Consider the following 17,490-nt stretch of genomic DNA (forward strand, 5'->3'; position numbering starts at 1 on the left):
GCTGCTAAATGTGGGGTTGCACAGGGTTGTGCAAATGATGTCAGCAGCGCACGTTTTGTACAGTGTAATTATAGAACTGCTCGGGTGATTTTAATGACTATTCTAACAAATGGTAGTGGGTTTACACATAGTTCCTTTTAGAGTGAAGAGGAAGAGTCCCAACCTCATAGCAGTGCATATTGAAATGTCCTGTTAGTTCTCATTTTCTGTTGTACAGACTATACTGTACAGAGACTATACAGTAGAATATTATTGAAAGCTTGACTTCAATCAGGAAGTGGAAGTACCGCCGCAAAATGTTTTTTTTTAATCTCTCAGTGTCAGGGTCACAACTTCCTCAACTTAACGTGTGTCATAATTATGATAATGTTTTTATGTGTTTTTACAGAACTGCCTGATCAAATGTGACGAGAACGGCTACTCAGCAGTGGTGGGAGACTTTGGCCTGGCAGAAAAAATCCCCACCAATGCGTAAGAAGTTCTTCAATGATTACTCCTCTCCATAAATATACCCAGTCCTAGATCTTTATCAGTTATTAATGAACGACCAAGACTTCGAAGAAAAAAGAAACTCATTTCTTTTCCTCTTAACTTCCTTTTTCTTACTTAAATAATGCATGAATCAATACTTTTGCAGTTCTCGATGCAGCAGTTCCAGACCCACAGTTTTAGATGTGCGCATGTATAAGTTTGAACGACAGTTTACTGTAATAAGTTGTGTGTGCAGTAGGTGTGTGGTTGAGGTAAGAGATCAAATGGCAGAAAGTGAAGGTGAATGCAAGCGGAGCAAAGGAAAAGGTTAGCAGTGTCGGTAAATGTACAGTGTAGGTTACAGATGAGAAACACTGAACGGGGTTAGCCCCAAAGTCAGCATCAAGTTCGGCCCTGGAGGAACTGCAGCTGGACGTTATACCTAGACCTATGAAGAAAGATAACCCTGTCTCAACGCCACTGGTCATACCTAACGAGGAATCCTCCAATTTAAGTTTTAATGTTAATGTTTTCCGCCCAGTCAGTGGTTAACGAATATCCTTTCTAACGCCCTGGGAACCAGATGTAACGTGGAGTGGTTGGCTAGCTTCAGCGTGAATTCATGGATTTTATCAATAGTAATGATAAAGTGATAAGGTACGAGTACTCTGTGGTTGAGTCTCAGCTGTTCTCATCAACCTTTCTGGGCCCATAGGTTGTACACTAGCTGGTGGACAAAGTTGAGCTTTTAACAGTTGAAAGCCTCAGATATTTTTGGATGTTTGCAATAACTACTAGCTGTGTACTTTTTAGCTTGTTTTGAGGTTTTATCTGCCCCCTAGTGGCCAAACATTAATTATTGCAGCTTTAAAGCTTTATCAGGCTCCATCAGCAAAACCTTGTGGTCATTTTTTTCAACCCCAAAACAAAAATATTTGTCTCTGAAGGCTACATGGTAGCTCCATTCACACTTTTTAAACCTGTCAAGACTGGTGCAACTTATTTTAAATAACCATAATAAGAGAAAATGTCAGGCCAGAAAATGTTTATTCCAGCATGTGATCATCATTTTGTCCATGTCTGCTCTCCACTGCAATGTTTTTTTCTTGTAACAGCTATTTCCAGCTCACTAAAGTGTGTTGCTTCTCTTCATACCAGGCGCAGGGTTATTTATTAACAGCAGGCTGTATAGTTCACATTCTAAACTATAGTGTTCTGATAACAGGAGGACATTATCAGCACAGGGCTGGGTTTTTAATGCTGTAGTAGCTTGACAAAGGAGGGGAATGTCTACAATCTTGTACATCTGTGCACGTGTATGTGGGTATGTAAACATGCATGAATAATGCACAGAATGTCGCCACACCTGTAATTTCTTACTAAGCGAGAAGGTGCGGCCCGACTTCACCCGGACTAAATCCAAACAGAGCAAAAGTTGCTGAATTTAAAGGATTAGAGAGCAAGTTTCATTATACAGGCAGTCTGAAATCTTTATAACTGATTGTGAGGTAAGAGGGCAATCATTCACGGTGTGGTACAATTTTAAAACTGCAATTATGTGTTAAGTAGAGAGTACACCACACACAGAACAGTTAGGTAATGCTGAGTGAAAAAGCCAGAGTCGAGTGGGCTTTTCATATTTGCATGTTTGCACTTATGTTCTGTATCACTCCCACAAATGCACTCAAACTTACTGCTAATACCTCAACATAAATGCAATAGCAGGCGGGTAAAACTCTCCAGTCTTTATTTAAACACAACAGGAGCATGGTCAGGTCGGGCTTTTCTTGCTGGTGGTGATTGTTTAATTAAAACCAACTTTTCATCAGCTTGATACATTTACTGCATGATTTCATTACATTATTCAACCAGGAACACACACTTCAGGAGTCACCTTAAACGCCCCCGAAGGTTCTTGAATTATCTGCCACAGATGACTTCCTCATTATAATCAACCAAATACATTAACATGTTGTACATAACCTTTGTCAAACCTTGTGTGTTTGTTACTGTGTGTTTAGTGCTGAACGAGAGAAGCTTTCAGTCGTCGGTTCTCCTTTCTGGATGGCTCCAGAGGTGCTGAGAGATGAACTCTACAATGAGAAGGTGAAGTCAGCAACTATAAATAAACTTACATAAGATTACGTTAGATAGGTGTTTATTAAATAGAGAGATAGATATAGATGAAAGCAAAACATTTGCAAAACACACACAGGTGTTGTCAGTGTTTCACTGTACAATAAACCAGGCAGTTCATCATTTTTTAACCAAAATATATATATATGTGTGTGTCTGTCTGTTTTCAGGCCGACGTATTCTCCTATGGTATAATCCTGTGTGAGATCATTGCAAGGGTCCAGGCCGACCCTGACTTCCTTCCCCGCACAGAGGTGACTGCTCATCTGCTTCTCTCCTATTTTCCACCCTCTAAATATGCAAAGAAAGGACTTGAAAGGTTTATTTTAAGTAAACCAAATTAAGTGTTGTTTGTCTTAAACACAGACACAGATGGATTCAGCTGTTTATGCAGGAGGGGGTGGGTTGGTCTTAATTTTAGTTCTAAAAATATTCTCTCTAGGTCTCACTGAAAGATTTACCTTTAGAGACCTTTTTTTCTATCGCACAGCCTGTGCCATTTAACGTTTCCTTGGACTGATGGAGCCAAACTTGCTTGCAAACTTGGCAGTCAGCGGGACTGTGTCAGAGGGATTAGTGTGACATGAAGCTGGTTTTTGGCAGAAGAGTACATTATGTCAAACATCTGATGAAGCTCTGTCCGTCTCTGTCTTTATCCCACTTTAAGGAGAGTAAATACGAATTTCCTGTTTAACTTTCATGCATCCAAAATCTCTTTGTCACTCTGTCTTCTCTCCTCCTCCTGACCAGAACTTCGGCCTGGACTATCACACGTTCCAGCACATGGTTGGAGACTGTCCGCCTGACTTCCTCCAGCTGGCTTTCAACTGCTGCAACGTGAGTCCACCACACTACACTGTCCAATCAGTGTGCAGTCTCCCATCAATAAAGATATTACAGGCTTGTAATGATCCCCTGTCCACTTTTGATAGAGCTGGAAAGAAAACAGCAGCAGTCAGTATCTGCTAAATTTAGTACACCGTGGTCATAGTTTGTCATGTTAAACTTTCCCAAATGACTTATGTTGGTTGTTTCCACAGTTGTATCTTTAATTTCCTAAGTAACTATTATTCCCTGGTTCAGAAATTGAGGGGTAATCTGATCATCTGAATAATCAGATTACTGTCCAGGGGGTCTTCATGTTCACTAAGAGCTGGATCAGTTCAGCTTTTCTCAATATTCAAACTTTGATTTGTTGTTACATTTAGAAACTGTTAGAATGAGGAGGAATATTTAGTAAATCAAAACATATCAAGTATACCTTTTTTTTATGAGATTTTGCCAGTTTAGTTTTGCTCACATCATATCATAATCACTGAACTGGAATTGTTGTGACATAATTTCTAACCACATGGGCATTACAGATTTTGGAGCACCCTGCTGATTGATCCTGTATCCCTTCTCATCCTTGTCTGTTGTCTTGCTTTTTTATCATCCTTGTCCCCTTTATCCCCCATCCAGATCTTTTCCCAGAGCCCCCCAGTGTCATTTCATTTTCATAAAAGGGGGTTTTACGGTTTCTTTCAAGCATCTTATTTCAAGCCTCTTGTACTTCCTGTCAGCTATACATGTTGTTTTTCTCTGCCAGTCTCAGTCTCTCTGTCATATACCTTTTTTTCCCCATTCCACAAAGTCTATCTACCCCTCTTTATTCCTCACAATTTGCTTTCCCCTTCCTTCATCTTCAACTTCAGCCCCTAATAGTTCCTCACGTTTAAATATTTTCAATAACGATGCTTTATGTGACATCTTTAACATTAGCAAATTATAGTTGTTGGAAAGAATACTCAAATAATATATTTCCATAAACATATGAAAATGTAACTGACACACTTGGCAGCCTCAGTTGTTATTGCTTGTGCATAGAGGACCTTTTCTTCTTCTGCATTCAGACATGTTGGGGGATTTTTTTCCACAGGCTTTTCTTTTGTACCACTTTATGCTAAGAAACTGCACGTTTTCAAAATAAAGTGCCATTAAAGGTCATAAAGCAATCCCCCTTTGTGCCATAAAACAATATAGGAAAACCAACTTGTAAAACACAGTGTAAATGCTTGCAGAGGCACCAACTCTGGTCTTGTTTGCCTTTGTAAATTATTATAATGTTATAATAATATTTTAAATGTTTAAATTCTACATGTAGTACCTTAAAATGGAAACTAATCCAGTTGGTGTATGTTTCCCTTTTCGCTTTTCTCCATATCTCCCATTTTCCTTCTCCCCCCAGATGGACCCTAAACTCCGTCCATCCTTCCCAGACAACGTCAGGAACCTCGAGGAGATTCTTGCACGCCTTAAGGTTGAAGAGATGCAGCACGAGTGTGTACCACTCAGCGGGGACAATGACAAGAAGAGCATACCCAAAGGTAAAAGCAGTGCACAGAATCTGTGATGCCGTGATCACTTCAGCTTTAGCTTTACAGTCAATAAAAGTCACCTCCTTTTGTTTACATGAAGATCCCTGCCAATCCAAGCAAGGCAACCAACACCTATTTTATGTCCTTCACCTTGCCTCTCCAGCCTTTCACCCCCTCTTTAACACTGCATACAGGCTCTGCTTGTACTCTTGTACGATCCAGTCGAGTCAGTGTGGAGCCTCACACAAACTTCCCTCCTCTCCTAACACCAGTTCCTCTTAAAGGGCACACTGTTAATTCCATGTTTGTCCAGTCAGTTACAAGAATACTGTTTACTTTGTCCTCGCCCAAACATACAGTCAGGTTTTGTTCGAGCTAGAGTTTTACCTCACTTCCTGTTTAGTCGAACAATGTGTTTGTCCGGAGAGTAATATAATAATACTATGTGTATCCCCTGTTCTGTGCAGCCCAGTAAGCTATTCAAGGTCAAAGTCAAATATGTTCTAACTTTTGTCTGAGTATCCGTATCACACTTCAAAGATACCACAGAGTACTTGGTCACCGATAATACAAACTCCGTGACTGACCTGTTTTGAGATACTTGATCTATGCAGGCCCAGGTTTCACTTCTAATTTGGTCCAGCATACAGCCGCCTGCATGTCTGACCATCACAGAGTCAGGAGGAGGCAGTAATGTTTTTGTTTAGACAAGCCAAACTATTCCTCTTCCTCAGGACTACAGTTTACAGAGAAGGTGAGCACGAACTTACGACATCACAGGATGCGGGAGTGATTCATACTGGTGACTGGCTCGGCTTCTTACATCTGGTGTTGGGTTGTTAATCTAGATGAAACAAGATTTAGAAAACACACTTCTGGTCCTGTTGACATGAGAAATATCTCTTATGTAGCTTTTGTTGTGTGGAAAATATGGCCTGGATCTGACAGTTCTCACTCCTCATCTACTGTAAGAGTACGCCATGAACTTCTTTTGCTCCCTCCCTCTCTGTCCCCCTCCTTCAGCTCCCTCTCTCTGTTTACCTGATAACATCAGCATTTCCACAAAACCAGGATCATCCTCATAGTAGGAAATATTTCTATTGCGTAACAACTTTTTTAACCAAATATTTTTGTGGAGTTGCTTTTTTTGGTCCTCTTGAGCGACGTGAGTAATTCTTTCAGATATTTCCTGGCATAAATGAGACGCATGATCCCTCAGAAGTGCAACGATATGTCTTATTTTATCCTCCTCTCTTGAGATTTGAGGGGATAAAATCAGATGTTTTCTTGGTTAGCTCATGTGTTTATGTGCATCATCTTTGGGATTCACAGATCTTTGTTAACTCGGGAATAGAAATGTTTATGTGCTTATATGAACAATCTCTTGATCAATTGCTGCAAAGTAAGACGTCTTTTTTATTTTTTTTTAGCCATCCTCAAATTATTTCTTTAATCCTAGTAGTTTTTCCTGCTTTACTAATTAAAGTTTATGAGAATATTAAGATCCAACCACAGAGGACATTTCTGTAAAACAAATCTCATCCCTGTTCTTCAAATGGAAATATTTGAAGAACAGGGATACCATTCAGTGAACTCAAGATTATGTTGTCTATGCTGGATTTAGCCTGTATTGCCATCTAGTGGTTACATGAGATTCTCTATTTTACCATCAGAGTACTATTAACAACATATAACATAACACATATATGACAACCTCCCCAAAAAGTGGAAGATACACCTCTTGACTCTAAACTTTTAAATTGTGTACATTTCATACAAAATGTGTCATAAAAGCAAATCTGTGTCTTTGTTTTAAAGGTGAGAAGATCCAGGGCTTCAAGCGACTGAACCCTCTCGGCTTCCAGGATGATAAAATCCCTCCGAAATCACCCCGCCCCCGTCGAAACATCTGGCTCAGCCGCAGCCAGTCGGACATCTTCTCCTGCAAACCAGGAAGAAAAGTCAACGTCCAGGACCCTTACTACAACCCCCCCATCGCTCAGCGAGCCTCTAAAGTCCGCAAGGTCAACCCGTTCACCGCCCGAGAGGACCTGTGCGGGGGCAAAATCAAGTTTTACGATGTGCCCAGCAAGTCCGTCTTCTCGCTGATGTTTGACCTCCACTCACCTCCAGGGAGTGCGTTCAGTAACCAGCCGTCCGCTCAGGGACCTGGAGGACCCCTACAGGAGGCTTACTACTGGCAACAGCTGCCAGGAAGACAGTGTCACTCCTTACCGGTGTCCCCCCAACTGCCCCGCTCCGAGATCTTCCACCTCGCTGCTGCTATTAGCTCCAATAACAACGGTTCTGTTACCTGTAACTCCAGCCAGCTCTCCACAACGCTGCCAGGTGAGTGGTCTGCGGGCGATGTCCTTTCAGTAATGTCCCACAGAGTCAATTATGATGTTGAGAAATTATAATTCTTACATTTTTTAGATTTATACTGTTAATATTTTGATCAACTGTTTTAATGTGACCAGAAAACCTCAGTACTCATTGGAAAAATAGTTGATCCTCATAACAGCTGCCCCACACAAAGACTTGTTACTTCAGGTGAAAGTTGGCAGTTCATGCCAGGGGTGACGATAATATGTCTTGGTTTGTTTACTGTTCACTGTTGACACTACCACCTCACCACACCCTGCTTCTGGTTTGGTAAAACTCCGACCTGCACCCTTATACCATCAAACATCCATTTTTGCATTTCCTTAGTGTATCAGCTCAGGGTTTTTCTCTCTAAAATCATGCAATTGTATACCTAGTTTGTTTTAGTTTTTTATATTAACCAAAATGTTTGAGTTTATACTTTGGCAGAGGTTAGATCAGTGGTTCTCAGACTGTGGGATGAGCCCCTCTGGTGGCGTGTAGAGCCACTGCAGGTGGGACACGGATGACATGGGGAAAAATATGGATTGGAACAAAGTTGAATGAATATGATTTATGTAGGGAAAATGAACACACAAGAGTTTAGTGATGTTATTGTGTTGAGCTTTTATTTGACTAAAATTCAGCTTTCATCCCCTTTTATTAGTTCCTCTATCATCGTTAATGAGGGATTGTACCAAATTAGATAATGGTTCCTGAATGTGTGTTTTTAACTTTTTCCTCTACCTGTCTGGTTCTCTTCTTGTCCTGTTTCCCTCTTTCCTCTTTTCCTCTTAGCAGCTAACTCCAGGTCTGACGCAGGCCTGATGGGAAATGACGTCCGACAGAAGGCAGCGCTGTGCGGCTGGGCGAAGAAATTCGTCGTGGTTGAGATCCCACCTTACTGCAGGCAGAGAGGAGGGGAGGAGGAGGATGGAGAGGTAGACGGGAGGAAGGAGGGAAACGAGGAGGATGAGTTTGGGGAGAGCTGGTCTCCGATGGTCCCCAGCAGTGAGAGAGACAGTGGAGAGGCCATGGACTGCTCCAGCAGCCTGGAGGAAGAGGCTGAACGACAGAGAGGGACAGACACCTCCCCCATGTAACACACATGTAAATCCACACACGCACACAAACATGGAAGAGGTGTTGGATTTGGACAGGAGGAGGGGGGGACTGTTACCCCTGGATTGTGGACATGGAGGCAGCCGGGAACTTGTTAAAAGTAGACTGACAGACTGGACACATTTCAAAAGATTTTGAGAGAATAAAACGTAAAAAAAAAAAGAAAAAGAAAAGAAAAATCACTTGATTTTTATCTTTCAGGTGAATGTATCACATGTTGATTAATAAATCAAGCACACCTGATGTTAAGAAATAACTATCTTTCAAAGATATTATCACCCAGGTGTGACAGGACAAGTCTCCATTTAGCACACAAAAAAAAGCTTTTATCAACACAATGGACACTCTGCATAGAGATTATTTTTTTGAAAAGGTTGTTTATATTTAATATTGTAAGATGATGTAGATTTTCTTTTTTCCTTTTTAAAGGTTTCTCATATTAGGTGTCTTTTGTCTATGACGAGGAGTATTGCCGATCCGTTGTGTTGTGTATGCAAGTGTTTAAAAATCAGCTTGTGTTTTGATACTTTTCCCTGTGTTCTTTGTTAGACAAATGTTTATACTAAATCACAAAAAAAATCCCATATTTTTCTGATCAACACACTGATATTCAGATGAGAATTGACTGATTTATAACTGAGTGCCTGAACCAGACTGCAGTGGTAAATTATTTAACACCAACAACTCCAACTAATTCACAGCGAACTCTGCCTGGCAACAGCAATAGTGGATTATAGAGAGGAGATGGTTGTAGTTCACAGTCTTTCTCTTTTATATTCAAGCTTAAGTAATAGCACGGCAGTTCGGTAGCTACTTCATAATATAGCGGTTATATCTGGTTTGGTCAGAGACACCAAATCAGCCACCACTCAACAGTCAAAGCAGAGCATTCATAGGCAGTGTTGTCCAGAACAAAGACTGTAGGCAGACATGGATGTTGTGGAAAAGGACCTTTTTTTGTATTTAAACGTTGCTGCTTGAAAGCCAATCTTCAAATCTCAGATGTAAGAGTTTACTTGAACGCACCACAAAATAGTCAAGAGTCATTTTGTTGATTTTTGCTCCCGTTAAGTGCACACACCTAAAATCATGATGACATTTGTCGGGGGTCTGAACCAAACAAACATGTTTTCTTGTTATCTGGAGGAGATTTATAGGCCGGGGAATCTCTGCAGCACTACAGTACTTCATTAAAATGCTGTCTTGACGCATTTTACCTTTACCAAAAGATTGCAGCTTCTGCGATCTGATTATTGCACTTGCCATATTGCAGTTTTGATACTATTTTGATTAACTGTGCAGCCCTACGTTAAAGCAACTCACTTCATCTTCAGAAATGAAACTCATGCTGTTCTGCTTGTTCTGTCGCTTTAAAGTCAAAACTGAAATATATACAAACAAGGGGATCCCTGAAGATTGGAAATCAGTCTTGATGAGCTGTAATGTAAATTATACATGAACTATATACAACAAAAGATAATTCACTGTCAAAATACTGCACGTACAGTATTTCCTGAAACAGTGTTATGAAATGACTTTGAAATGATTTTCATGTCTTCCAGAAAGTTGCTATGAGCTCATTGTTTCAGTGTGATGCTGGCGCTGAGATGACGCGAGGCTTTCCTGGTATGACTACGCAGTGCCATGCATGCTGTCTGCTGCCCTCATTTTGTACTGTCCCATAAGGGGAAGAGGAAGTTTAGCAATGATTTAAGTCAAATTTAAAAAAGTAAAACATACTCAGACAAAAACTAAACTTAATTTCCTTTTCAGACCGTCAATCCGAGTGTCTTAAAGAAGAAATAAACTGAGGAACTTAATTTAAAACGCAAAAGAGACTTCAGTTAATGGAATGACTCAGACGCAGCTTCAGTTGGACGAACAACCTTTTGATTTGAGAGAAACAGAACAACCTGCTCTTTCAGTTTTTTTTCATTCGGATGTGCCTGATGTTTAAAAAAAACATCAAAATGTCAAAAAAATATTTGTTCTATTACAAATTATTATTATTTAGTAAATGTATTTTGACTTTGGAGTAAATTCTAACTTCAGTTTTCTTTAAAAAGATGGTACAACTTAAGTTCAAGGGGTCAGACTATGCTTTAAATTCAATGTATGTTGTTTTTAATTGGAGCACAGGCTGAATGTCTCTGACACACTCCCTCATGTGGCTGCCACTAACATTTGGTTCAATTTGTCTCATTAAACTAAAGGTCTCATGACATTTTCTACTTTTATTAGCACACTTCAGATGTGAGTATTATTGAGTCTCATTGGGAAGGTTTGTTTAACATCCAAATGGTTTTCAGTGTTAGTCTGAATGACTGTTATAAGATCAGATTTATATTTGTTTCTCTGCTCCAGTACGTCATTGTGATGTTCTCAGTCCGATCACTTCAATAGGAACTAAAATGCACTTGTACAGCGATATATACAGTGATTTCCTCTGAACTTCTCTTCACTACCTGTCTATGCAACCAATGTAACTTTTATGACAGTGTTTTACAGTATAAAGGATCTAATTTGATATTTATGGGAAAACATTTTTAATGTCTTACATTTGTATATTTGTGTAAAATGTTTGTGCTACTTGCCCTGATGAATACAGACTGAGATGTTGTTGCTGATCGAATAACAAAGCTCCTCTGAGTTTTCTTTGTGTTTGACTCTCATTCTCTCGCAGCCTCGACTTAAAAAGTCACATTTGTTTTGAAAAAATGTGAAAACTTGTCATGTGGACAGTTGAGCGTTACAGTAGTCTCTTTTCTTTCTACAGGTTGGTTGCAAGCCTAACCCCAGTTTGTTCCTCTCATGTAAGCATCCGTTTTCCTGAAAGATCAAACAATAATTATCTTTAAAAAACCCCAGGAGGAAGTTTGGATGAAACTTACTGCAATTTCAAAGGTAGTTTTCCAAACTCTTTTAAGACTCTTCTGTCCGTATGGATGAGAATATATTAGATTTTTTAAGTTGTGACAATTTGCTTATAAAAAAAGAATTGTAGGCAGTATGAAAATATTAAAATAAGGGGAAAAAAACATTGATAAAATGCATCTTACTCAAAAACATTTGTTTTGTTTGACGGCACAAACCTTTTGCTCACAAACTACAGCAGTCCAACGGGATTAAGGTTTTGCCAGGCTCACATTATCCTGTAGAGGTAATGCAGTGAAACTAGAATACATTACTACATATTGCATTCATGGTCAGCGCTAATGTCATCTCTCTACTGTCGGCTGTCTAACAAAGGCCTAAAAATGACCCCAATAATATTTATGAAAATATTTGGTCTTGTCTAGTTCACCTTTAGCATCTTTAAATCTGACAACCTTTTGTTCACACGTAGAAAAACAAAAAATTCTCTTCGTCTTTACCTCTGATATTTTTAATTTGTGCATCAGTCATACTTCTGTCTGCGTCTAGTAATGTGCATCATTGTAGGTCACAACAATACAACGTGTAAAACAAACACTCTCACAATATAATGCGACAATACGACAGTTGGTTTTGTTCCAAAGATATTTCTACACATAAAAATATTAGCGATGTTGAGTCTTCGTTGTTTGTATAACTCGCCTACAGCAGTCAGCTGAACCTTTTCGAAACAGGATGATACGCATTTAAAGGGACACGCCGGTGGTTTTGCATGTTTTGATCCGGTTCCTACAGATAAGATATAATGACCATGTGTTTTTCCTTCAGTTTCAAGCAGCCATCACTAAAACTCTGTATACACATTGTTGTGTAAAGTTATTGTTGTGCAGTGAACACTTCAAGAGTCCACTAACTTTTTAATACTGTATGGGAATGAATGGAAACTAGTGGCTGCCTAGAGCGGTAGGAAAAATACTAGGAAAAAAAGTGAAGTATACATGATTTGTAGCTAAACTTGAAACTAAATTATTATATTATGATTCCAGACTCGCCTGTTTCATTATACAAACATTATATCACATATTATTTTATATTAAAAACAATAAAAACAAACACTTTTATCAATATATCTCCTCGCTCCAGTTCGGGGAATGTTTCTTAAAGTTACCAAACAACTGGAATCAGGTGTATAAAATAACAGCCTGTAAACTCAGTGCGCCGTTTTCTGATGGGACTTCAGGCTGGAGCGCTGTGTGAAGCACTTCCCGCACAGCGAGCACTCGTAGGGTTTCTCCCCGCTGTGGACCACCGCGTGTCGGATGAGGTTGCACTGTTTGGTGAAGCTCCTGCCGCACTGCAGGCAGCTGAACGGTTTCTCCCCGGTGTGGCTCCTCAGGTGCTCTTTGAGCTGACTGAACCTCATGAAGCTCTTGTCGCAGTACGTGCAGCTGAACCTCTTCTCGCCGATGCCGGACCTCCAGGGCGCCCTCATCCTCCTCACCAGGCCGAAGCTGATGCTGCGCCCGCAGAAATTGGTGTCCGCTGTGTTTGGAGGCGCCGAATCCTCGTTCGGGTTCCTCGTGTGAGGCGCGGAGTCTCTGTACTGATGCTGTGGCTGCTGAGGAATCAAACACTGATCCATGGTGTTGAGCTGAGATAAAGCATTGTGTCCTTCCTCTGGTTGTGGTCTCTTACATCCAAACACTCTGGCTCGTCTTTTCACCCGTGCTGCGCTCACTGCGACTGAATGTGACTTCCCCACTGAGTGGATTTGGGGCACCATGTCTTCCAAATGAAGCCCACTTTGAGACGGGAACACCGGGGGAACTGGCTCAAACTGCTGCCCGGTGTACGAGAAGCCCGGGTCAACAGCGTCTCTGCACAGATTGGATGCCCACAGCTGACCGTCGCCGTCCTCTGTCACAAACTCGTGGGCTGAATCCAGAGGAGCTGCGTTCTCGTCGGGCTCTTCCTCTCGCTCGTGTTTCACTACGAGCTCGGCCTCATTTTGGTTTCTGTTTAGCTGCTGGTCCGGGAAAGCGCTGTACCCGTCTGCCAGATGTCCGGGGTCGCCTGGGTTCTCAGCCGAGTCGGTCCGCGCGGGTTGTGAGGCTTCGAAACATGGCGGCTGCTCAGAGACTAAAGGAAGCACAGGAACCAAAACATTATCTTAAAGTAGAGGTTTTCAAGCTCCAAGTCTAAGAAACTTTTAAAATCAACTCTTTTTAATTACCAAAGAACAATGGACGAATCATTCAGATACTAATTTAAATAGTTTTAGTTCTTTGAATGTCATTATTTGAGTTGTAGTTAAATATTCTTAAATATTCAATTATTTCTCAGATGTCCCCCTAAATAATCAATAAGGGATTGGAAAGGATTCACATTCAATGAGCAGATTTAATCTTACAGAAATCCAAAAACCAAATGCAACCAGGAGCAACTGGACCAGAACCTGCATTGACTCTAAGCAAATGAAAGACCTGTGAACAGTTTGACTCCAGTGGTTCCAACAAGCCCAAATTATGGAAGAAACGGACTAAATATTCCTGAAATGTAAATATAAAGAGTCAGTATAGTTTAATAAAGAAACAAACTAGTGTAATGGAAAATGATTAGATTGTAAAGTTCCTTATATGATGATGATGCCTTACACTATGTATCCTTTTTATCCTTACATGCTTTTGTGCAACATGTTATTCGACATATAACCTATGAGTTACGACATTCTCCTTGAATAGTTCTTTAAGATGATTTGTACTCTGGCAGATTGTCCAGAGAATTTACTATCCATGTGTAGAAAATGAAGCTACAGATTAGCCTGGTGCTGCTCCCCGAGAGCGGTTAATCGGAGGCCCACAGGAAACTAACCGATCAGGGATAGAGACACTCTGTGGGAGTTACGAGAAAGCCTGTCCTTGTAACAGCAGCTACAGTTAGAAACTTACTAAAGCAACAAGTTAAAGCTATCTGTGAATTAGGTAAACTCCATAAATCACAGAGAGCTGAGGCAGGATGTGTGACAGGAACCAAACCCAACAGGAAAACCACCTCGGTTCTGTAGTTAAACTGGGCCTCCGTTTGGTCTCAGGGGCTAAAAAAAAACCTATGTACAGTATTTATTTATTGAACTATAATGACTCGTTTATATATTTATTAATATACTTATTGCCTCATATATGTATTGACTTAAATAGCATTCCATAAGATATAACACTTAGATCGCTTACTTGATGTGCACATTTAAATGTGGTTATTTCTGTCACATAGTCTGTAATTAGAAACTCTCTATTAAGCACATATTTCTTATCATGTGATGAGCAAAGGAAGTTTGTGTGTGTGTGTGTGTGTGTGTGTGTGTGTGTGTGTGTGTGTGTGTTTGAACTCACTCAGTTTGTCCTCTGAGTCGTTCTTCCACATGTCCTCCTCTGCACGCTCCTCTTTGATCAGTATGTGTTCAGCTTCAGCAGCACCCTGCAACAGCGGGCTCAACGTTAATACGCACACACACACACACACACACACACACACACACACACAGTATAAGTAAACGGAAAAAACCATCTGCACTGAGTTAGACTTACCATGGATACGGTGGAAATAAACTACAGTACCATACAAGTTTTTATACTTTTCATATATTTTGCAAGATGTGTGCATTTAATGAGTCCTAATAATGTAAAATACAATTATTATGTTTTATATTTACGTATTTATATCTAACTTTAAGCTCATAAATGGACACTTTGAACGTTAATAAATGAATAAAATCCCCACTTATGATCAATTAATGTTAAGTTTAAGTCATTTACCAGGAGAACATTTTAAAACATTTTACATTTGAAGGCTTTTCTCCTCGTACACTGAATATATTTGGGGTTTTTTAACTGTTGCTCAGACAAAACAAGGCAGATTCTTTATTGTCCTTTCCAGGAAACGTGTTACTACATGCAGCTTAAAGACATAACATTTATTCTAAATGATCAACTGGTTAATCAGAAAGTAATTTAATAAATAAAATAGTATTTTTATATACCTGCTGGGGTTGATTTTGAGCCTCAGCATCCATCTGTCTGTCCCAGTCTGTGCTCTGTCTCTCTTTGTGCAACACTACTTTGACTAAAGGAGAAAACCTCTCGGCTGCTGGAGGATAAAACACTGAGGAAGGAAGAATAAAACACACACATTTTAAAAAGCAGGAATAAAACAACAACAACAACAACACACTCTTTCTATCCAGTAAATTCTAACCCTCACCTTTCCTCCGGGCTCTCATCCTGGTCCTCCTCAGCTCTGCCTCCATCACCTCACACTTCCTCTGCAGCAGGTCGATGTCCCGCCGGCTCTGGCTCACCTCCAGCCGGAGCACCGCGCAGCTGTCATCCACACGCCGGTTTATCTCCGCCACGGCCGCCTTGGCCAGGACCTCCATGACGGACAGGAGCTGGCCGTGGAAGCTGCAGTCCTCCATCGGTTTCAAGCGACCTTCAGCTTTTTTTTATGTCAAACACCGAGAAATAAAATGTGTTTAACCTGTGACACTGTATGTGCCTGTGTGCCGCCCACCTTGCAGGATGAATGTAGTCCGTCAGAATATTGTGTATTGCATTGTTGTTTTGGGGAGTCGGGAGATGATGTGTAGTGAAGTCTCTTCCGAGGATGGTGAAGTGGGGGAGGGTTGCTCGTTTTTCTATCCTTACGAGCCGTACGGGCGGTGTCGGTTCCGCTTGGTTTTGGTCATATAATGTAAATTTTCCCTTTTTTTAAATTAACGTACTTAAACATGTCCTATCTGCCATGTGAGATTAATACAAGTTGGGGAGTTTTAATGTGTTTTTGACGTTGGTTTAGTGTTGTTTCCGCCCCTGCGGGACGTACGAGAGTCCGAAACGAGGTCAGCGGCAGCAGCGTCACTTGTAGCTACAGGTGAATTACCGTAAATACCGGATTACATCCTAATTGTGACCCTGGTGGCGGATGTCAGACTCTTTACACGGTAAATATATATGACTAAAGATATTTACCAAATTATAAAGTTGCTAATATAGTAATTTATTGTCATTTAAAACCCATTAATGACCTAAACATTTTTATAAGCATTAAAAATAATCCCCGCGACAGAGAAACAGTCTCAGCAGGTCGATACAAAGAGGCCAAGCACTGTAAATATGTAATTAATAAGCTTAAAGATATAGATTTAACCAAGGGTATGAACTATAATGACAGTATTTATATATATGTTTGTGTGTGAGAGAGAAACAAACATTCAGTGGTACTACTTTCTAGTAACTCACTTTTTATAAGGAGTTCATAAGTTGCAATTAATGGTTAGTAACTTATTTACTAATGATGTAGCAGTTATAAAACATTATTAAGATCGATTGTGAAAATACACACACTTAACTTTAGGACTATTTGGACCAAATATCAGTTTATTAACAACCTAGTTTCTTAGTCTAGACTTGTTGGCGACTCCTCAAACATTAATTAAAGGATCACTAACATTACATTTGCATTAAAGAGAATAAAAACCAGCCAAGGGAACTTTTTATACCATAAATGATAACCATTAATAAAGCCATTTGTGACAACTTATAAATACTGTTTGAGGGGGTTTCCGAGGCCCAGGTGAGAAGTACCACAAACTACCACAGTGTTTTATATGTCATAATATGTGTATAGCTTTGCACAATATGGTGCACCAATGTAAGTAATATCCATATATCAAAATCACAACAGCGCCAAGACTTAGAAAGATAAGTATAGCGAATATAACTAGATACATTAACTCAAGTACTGCGCTTAAGCACAATTGTGAGGCACTTGTACTTTACTTGGGTATTTCCATTTCATGCTACTTCTACTCTACTACATTGATCTGGTGGTGACAGCTGGTGTTTTGGTTACTTTGAAAAAAAATATATAAAACAGATGTAATAGTATAACACTGCCAGGGATCACTGTGGTACACGAAGAGGAAAATACTACTTATTTTGATATTCTGTTGTAATTTTTGGGCCTTTTATTTGCGGTCCTAAGTACTTTGTGGGAACTCGTGGCACTTTTTCTGCAGTCCTATGCACTCATTTGGTATTTTGTGTTACTTTGCGATTTGCTTTGTGGTTGTTTGCAGTAAAGTTGAGTGATTTTTTAACTGTTGCTGCTT

At 40.1% G+C, this 17,490-nt stretch overlaps 2 protein-coding genes across 3 annotated transcripts in view; one reads left to right on the forward strand and one right to left on the reverse strand.

Moving 5' to 3' along the window:
* The window catches only part of tesk2 (testis associated actin remodelling kinase 2), a 32,819-nt gene extending 21,730 nt beyond the window's left edge, over nt 1-11,089 (forward strand). Inside the window, exons 7-13 of one of the 2 annotated variants that reach the window (XM_051410568.1) lie at nt 389-471; nt 2,493-2,577; nt 2,778-2,861; nt 3,358-3,444; nt 4,835-4,973; nt 6,783-7,313; nt 8,127-11,089. In XM_051410568.1, coding sequence (XP_051266528.1) covers nt 389-471; nt 2,493-2,577; nt 2,778-2,861; nt 3,358-3,444; nt 4,835-4,973; nt 6,783-7,313; nt 8,127-8,431 — 1,314 coding nt within the window. In that variant the 3' untranslated portion in view covers nt 8,432-11,089. The remainder of the gene's footprint in view (nt 1-388; nt 472-2,492; nt 2,578-2,777; nt 2,862-3,357; nt 3,445-4,834; nt 4,974-6,782; nt 7,314-8,126) is intronic. The other variant, XM_051410574.1, reaches the window with a different exon arrangement.
* Nucleotides 11,090-11,819: 730 nt separating this feature from the next.
* Nucleotides 11,820-16,003, reverse strand: si:ch211-155e24.3 (uncharacterized protein LOC100150696 homolog). The gene is made up of 4 exons (XM_051410625.1): nt 15,582-16,003; nt 15,361-15,482; nt 14,714-14,798; nt 11,820-13,463 (listed from the first exon to the last, which is right to left on the reverse strand). Exons 1-4 carry the CDS (start codon nt 15,793-15,795, stop codon nt 12,535-12,537), a joined length of 1,350 nt encoding a protein of 449 aa, XP_051266585.1. The 5' UTR covers nt 15,796-16,003; the 3' UTR covers nt 11,820-12,534.
* Between the last annotated feature and the right edge of the window lie 1,487 nt (nt 16,004-17,490).

This window comes from Dicentrarchus labrax, unplaced genomic scaffold (genome assembly GCF_905237075.1).
Source record: "Dicentrarchus labrax unplaced genomic scaffold, dlabrax2021, whole genome shotgun sequence".
Lineage (NCBI taxonomy): Eukaryota > Metazoa > Chordata > Actinopteri > Moronidae > Dicentrarchus > Dicentrarchus labrax.

What these genes read in the sequence shown, in the direction of transcription:
- si:ch211-155e24.3 (XM_051410625.1), bottom strand. Translation starts at nt 15,795, where the DNA reads ATGGAGGACTGCAGCTTCCACGGCCAGCTCCTGTCCGTCATGGAGGTC. An exon ending in GATGAGAGCCCGGAGGAAAG is followed by an intron (nt 15,483 to 15,581) that starts GTGAGGGTTAGA and finishes TTCCTTCCTCAG; the next exon opens with TGTTTTATCCTCCAGCAGCC. An exon ending in CTCAAAATCAACCCCAGCAG is followed by an intron (nt 14,799 to 15,360) that starts GTATATAAAAAT and finishes CCGCTGTTGCAG; the next exon opens with GGTGCTGCTGAAGCTGAACA.